General features: G+C 41.2%; 1 protein-coding gene across 1 annotated transcript; it reads left to right on the forward strand.

The window, feature by feature from the left end:
- On the forward strand, positions 1 to 5970 carry slc20a1a (solute carrier family 20 member 1a). Its single transcript, XM_068605122.1, has 11 exons — positions 1 to 139; positions 995 to 1633; positions 1856 to 1996; positions 2098 to 2183; positions 2493 to 2589; positions 3838 to 3957; positions 4043 to 4252; positions 4360 to 4831; positions 4915 to 5100; positions 5186 to 5270; positions 5533 to 5970. The coding sequence occupies exons 2-11, from the start codon at positions 1285 to 1287 to the stop codon at positions 5686 to 5688; spliced, it is 1902 nt and encodes a 633-aa protein (XP_068461223.1). The 5' UTR covers positions 1 to 139; positions 995 to 1284; the 3' UTR covers positions 5689 to 5970.

Genomic DNA, 5970 nt, shown 5'->3' on the forward strand with positions numbered 1-5970 from the left:
CCCTCCTCCTCCAGCTGATACCATCCTTTCACTTTGCACACGGCTGCTTCTCACCTGCTCACACACACACACACACACACACACACCGAGTGCGTTGGACCAAAACAAGCAGCGGAAAACTTTCACTCTGGTTTGAACTGTAAGTATTTTGACTTCATTTTCTCTCTCATGTATTCTTCTCTCCTGTTATGTCGCTACATTTGAATTATGCAATATCAGCTTAGAAGATTAGCATACCGCTATGTTCTATACTGGTGCTGAGTTTGTTCAAACTGAAGAAATACGCCCATTATTTGCAGCTTTTTGACCTCTTTAAGTGGATTTATTTGTGATTCCACAACGCACGGGAAAGTGTAGAGGCTATACTATAATTATGTGACGCTAATTGTGAACCGGTTTATTGCTGCTACACATTTAGACAAGTCATTAAGTCATTAAGTCAAATAATTACTGCATTGGATTTCATCGCACACGAATTTCATTCAATTTAAATATTAGCTACATTTACATAATAGCAAATCCTAGAATATACTACACTGTTGTACTCCAGCCCAATGTCCCACTTCAGCAAAGGATGATAATCATATTAACAATGAGTATTCTTTTGTAAATGAATGCTTACACAAACTGTACATTAATTGAACCTTCTGTCTTGTTATATAAATTGTTTCCAGGCCTACTTCATCTCATGTTGTGATCGACTCACATCTCTAAAGCCTCCTGTTCAGATAGATAGCTCTACAGTAATGTTGTGCTCTATCCGTAGCCTTCAATGTGGCTCGCCCTATCAATGACTTACTGATATAAAACCTTTTCTCATAAGCACTTCCCTTTTCCACAACATTGTTAATCATGCCTGCAGAACAAAATGATGCATGCTGTTTGGTCTTGTCAGCTATTTTTGGGCTTGTTAATATGTAACCTAACGTTGTTTTTCTAACCAGTAAATAAGGAATATTAACCACTGACTCAGGTATTTTATGTGCTTTTGCAGTGTGTATCATCAGCAGCTCGCTGTCACAATGGACGTCTCTCTCGTCTCTACAAGCTGTCATTTCATGATGAAACCAACAGACAAACCATACATCCCTAGCTAGCAATACATTTTGATCTCTTCCCATTAGTACTATTGGAACTAAACTAAGGGGAAAGGAACTGAGGTTAATTAATTTTTGTGGTTTCAATTTATGTATAAACACATATTACCTCATAAGTCATCATTTAACCAGTCTATTGGCTTGGTTTAACTCTATTTGTTTGAATTCAATTAAATTTCAAGTAGTGATGGATACAACGACACTAGCAACCCTGGCGGCTGCCACTACAGTAGTTCTGGCCTCTCAGTCGACCATGTCAGGCTACTTTTGGCTGCTGGTGTTAGGCTTCATCATTGCCTTCATCCTGGCTTTTTCTGTGGGGGCCAATGATGTGGCCAACTCCTTCGGTACTGCGGTGGGCTCTGGAGTGGTCACCTTGCGTCAGGCCTGCATCCTGGCTACTGTCTTTGAGACGGTGGGGTCTGTGCTGCTGGGGGCCAAAGTCAGCGAGACCATCCGAAAGGGCATCATTGACGTCCAGATGTACAACGGCTCTGAACACGTCCTGATGGCAGGATCAGTTAGTGCAATGTTTGGTAAGCACTCATATTTTTATATATATATATATATATATATATATATATATATATATATATATATATATATATATATATATATATATATATATATATATATATATATGAGAAATTCCTTTTTAACTTGCTGGAATGGTGTCATGACAATAAAGGAAAGCACATTTAAGACACTTTTATTTTCGGATCGTGAGAACAGGCCTTGCTTGTGTTTTTGTCCCACAGGCTCTGCTGTGTGGCAGCTGGTTGCATCTTTCCTGAAGCTCCCCATTTCTGGAACCCACTGCATTGTTGGAGCCACAATTGGCTTCTCCATGGTAGCCAGAGGTCATCAAGGGGTCAAATGGATGGAGCTACTGCGCATTGGTAAATATATGTTGTGGTCGGCGTATCTGTTTAATGTGAAATACAAGTGTCGCTAAAAGCTCAATAATAAATGTTGTTTCAAATGTCTTTCCTATCCAAAGTGGCATCCTGGTTCCTCTCACCTTTGCTCTCAGGCATCATGTCGGGCATTCTCTTTTATTTTGTTCGCAAATTCATTCTAAACAAGGTAAGCCTAATGTTCCTGTAACACGAGCCACAGTGTACATGGTTGATAAAATCACCAGTGGTGGATGAAGAGTTAATATCCTGTACACAAATTAAAGTATCAATACAATATGAAAATACTCGAGTAAAATGTATTCATTTATTGTTGATACATACATATAAGTACATTGACAAATGAATGTTATTATTCTGCAGAAGACTGATGTATTATTATATACAATGTTATTGAATGTTTAATACTGATGGGTCAGTGCTCACGCAGCGTTTACATACTGTTACAACTCCTGCGCTCATACATTGATATCCACAGGTTGACCCTGTTCCCAATGGCCTTAGAGCTCTTCCCATCTTCTATGCCATCACTATGGGCATCAACCTCTTCTCCATCATGTTTACAGGAGCACCTAGTGAGTACCACGTCCACATGCCACACCAATGCTTCTTTTGATTCACACAGCAGCTGTTGAAGTCCCTGGAGCAACATGAGGTCTGAGTAAATGTCACAGGAGACATAGAGGAGAGTTGATGACAGTCTTCTTAGGACAAAGTAGGTGACAAACTAAGAAGAAACATTTTAGTTGAAAAAAAACGGAGATCGTTTTTGCCTTGGTCATTTTGGACCACATCTATCCTGGCATTTCTGTCTGATAAGCTGTTATTTTTAATATAACGCCAGTAATAAAACGGTCAGGCCCTATTTAAGTCAGAATTTCACAACACTGAAGCCACCAAACACAGCAAGAATAAAGTAAAACCAGTTGAATGGGACTTTGAGAAAGAAACACGTATTAAATGGCCGATTTCCATTCCTTTTTGTTTCATTTGCAGGATTGAACTTATCGAGAGGTCAGCTGGCCTGGGCCCTTTACTGAAGGCTGCAGGCCGGTGTGTGTGGGTCACAAGATATAACACACCATAACTCCTGCGATGCAATATTACCGAGTAATACAGCAGAGCGCACGCACACACACACACACATGTTCCAGCCAACGTTTTGTTCTGACACTTTTTTTTGCTTCACATACATGTTGATAATGAAAGCCCCTTATTTTACTGTATGGCTTCTTATTTGTTGTTATCATGCTGTTGTCTACATGAGCAAACGGGTAAGTTGTGTCTGTGATAGACAATTCAATATTGTCATACTAACCTTCCTTGAGCCATATAATTCTAGCAGTGACAGCAACAGCAGCTTAGCTCATCTGTGCAAGCGTTGAAAGAAAAGTCAAATTACAGTGCATAGTGAGCATATTATCACTTGATTGCAAGACTGCTCTTTTGAACACTATCTGATTGGCACACTGTGTACTCTTGCTGATACTGTTATCTGGAAGAGCATACTAATACATTGGAGCAGGCCGTTGAAACATTGTGACCACAACTCCTGAGACAGGACGACAAGTGGTTACTTTGGAAAAGTTATCACTTTTTTCCCCTGGAAGTATAACATGATACCGCATGTCAGAGATGTTACAATGTCTCTAAATGTAGGATTAACGGTATAGGAATGTGTAAATTGGCTACTAACAGATTCCTTTCTCATCATTTTAAAAGGAGCAGCATCAGTTGTGAATAAATGAAAAAAGCAGTTTAAGTTTCTGTTTCACCTTATCTGAGACAGAGTTCTCTCTCATGTCCCTGTCTTGTGTGAACAGTGTTGGGTTTTGACCGAATGCCATGGTGGGCTACACTGTGCATTGCGCTGGGCTGTGCCCTTATCACAGCCTTGGTCGTTTGGTTCGTTGTCTGTCCGTACCTGAAGAGGAAAATCAAACGTGAGTTAATCTTAGCCTTCATCTTACACTTTATTTTACATGTTTGCTCTTTCATGAAAGATATTGCACAAAAAATGTACTTCAGGTGAAACAGCTTCTGCTCCCTGTGAAACTCCATTAATGGAGAAGAACTCCAGCACACATGCGCCAGCAAAGCAGACCTCAACACCTTGTGTCCCCGAACACCAGACTCCGCAGGCAGACAGTCAAAAGGTGGCTTTCAAACTTGGAGGCTCAGAGGAAGCTGATTTGGACAACAATGACATGGAAGCCAAAGACTTGGATTTCAGCAATGGTGAGAAAGAATAGCTTGAGATTAATTACCTAATTTACGCTTTATTCAACTTTGTGAACTGGTTATATAACCAGTGACTAAGTTCACCATTTCTTTTATTTCCATAGGTCTAAATGGCACTGTTGGCGCAATGATGATCACTGATCCTCATAGTGGACGATCCCACGCGATCCACAAAGATTCTGGCCTTTACAAAGACCTGCTACACAAGCTTCATGTGGCTAAGGTCGGTGACTGCATTGGTGACAGTGATACAGAGGAGCGACCCATCAGGAGGAACAACAGCTACACCTCCTACACTATGGCTATTTATGGCATTCAAGGAGATCCTAAATACAAGGACCTGGATGGTGAGCTGCAAGGAAGACCGAGGGTGGGCAGTGACAGCAGCTACAGCTCAGCAGTGACCAACGGGAGTGCAGTTCAGGAAGAGAGTGTGACTCAGGAAGCTGGCAAGGACATCGCTTTGGAAGAGGATGAACTGGAGGTCGACCAAGCAGCCGTCTCCTTGCTCTTCCAGTTCCTGCAGATACTCACAGCATGCTTTGGCTCTTTTGCTCACGGAGGAAACGATGTCAGGTAGGCACAGGTTGTTTTGTCCTGAGGAATTTATGCATGTGCTGGTTCTTCAGAGGTATTACAAAAGCCATTTGTATCACTAGCAATGCGATCGGTCCGCTGGTGGCTCTCTGGCTTCTGTATGACAGCGGCTCTGTGGTGTCCAACGCACCTACACCCATTTGGTTGCTTCTTTACGGTGGAGTGGGCATCTGTGCTGGACTCTGGGTATGGGGACGTAGAGTGATGCAAACCATGGGCAAAGACCTCACACCCATTACACCCTCCAGGTTTGCCACACATTTATATCCTGCAACCTACAACTCTGATGTGTGTGATAGTCAAAGCGTACTAACATATGTTCTTTCAATTTAGTGGATTCAGCATTGAGCTAGCGTCAGCACTCACAGTTGTTGTGGCTTCCAATGTTGGTCTTCCTGTCAGCACAACCCACTGCAAGGTAACGATACTCAAAACTCTGAAACCTAATTATAGATAGATAGATTATGATAATCAAAAGCAGGTTCCGATTCAAGTATGTGTTAATAAAAATATTGCATATTCATCAACCCAATAGTCACAACTTAATTTTTGTTTTAATATTTATTATATTTAGGTATTTTCAGTTTAACAATAAATACATCCTTCAAAATGCATGCATCTGGACAAGAAGGGCCATAAAGAAAAGTAAGCAAGCACAACTGACTTTTATATCGACACAGGTGGGATCTGTGGTGGCCGTCGGATGGCTGCGCTCCAGGAAATCAGTTGACTGGCGTCTTTTCCGGAACATCTTCATCGCCTGGTTTGTAACGGTTCCTATCTCTGGGCTGATCAGCGCTGCCATCATGGCTCTCTTCATACATGTTGTGCTGTGATCCTCCCACTGCCAGCCACGCTGGGACTCCAGCTGACAGACTGCAACCACCAGTTTTTGTCTGTCTGACTGATGAAACTGTGCTAAGAAACGTGTTCCAGCTGATTTATTATAATGATGTTTATGAATGAATTTAAAGGTATTTTGAGGTCGAGCCAATGATGTTATTTCACAAGAAAATGTCCATGAATGATGTAGGATCTAATAACACTGTTCAAATATCCTATAATCTTGTATATTCCAGTGTATATTTGTATAAAAGCAATATGTATTAAAAATCAAA

Source organism: Clinocottus analis, unplaced genomic scaffold, assembly GCF_023055335.1.
Source record: "Clinocottus analis isolate CAN_PGR_092001 unplaced genomic scaffold, fCliAna1.0.p SCAF_7, whole genome shotgun sequence".
NCBI lineage: Eukaryota > Metazoa > Chordata > Actinopteri > Perciformes > Cottidae > Clinocottus > Clinocottus analis.

Excerpts from the sequence above, each read along its gene's own strand:
- slc20a1a (XM_068605122.1), top strand. The coding sequence starts at position 1,285 with ATGGATACAACGACACTAGCAACCCTGGCGGCTGCCACTACAGTAGTT. Across the intron at positions 1,634-1,855 it reads ATCAGTTAGTGCAATGTTTG|GCTCTGCTGTGTGGCAGCTG; the intron begins GTAAGCACTCAT and ends TTTGTCCCACAG. Across the intron at positions 4,253-4,359 it reads AGACTTGGATTTCAGCAATG|GTCTAAATGGCACTGTTGGC; the intron begins GTGAGAAAGAAT and ends TTATTTCCATAG.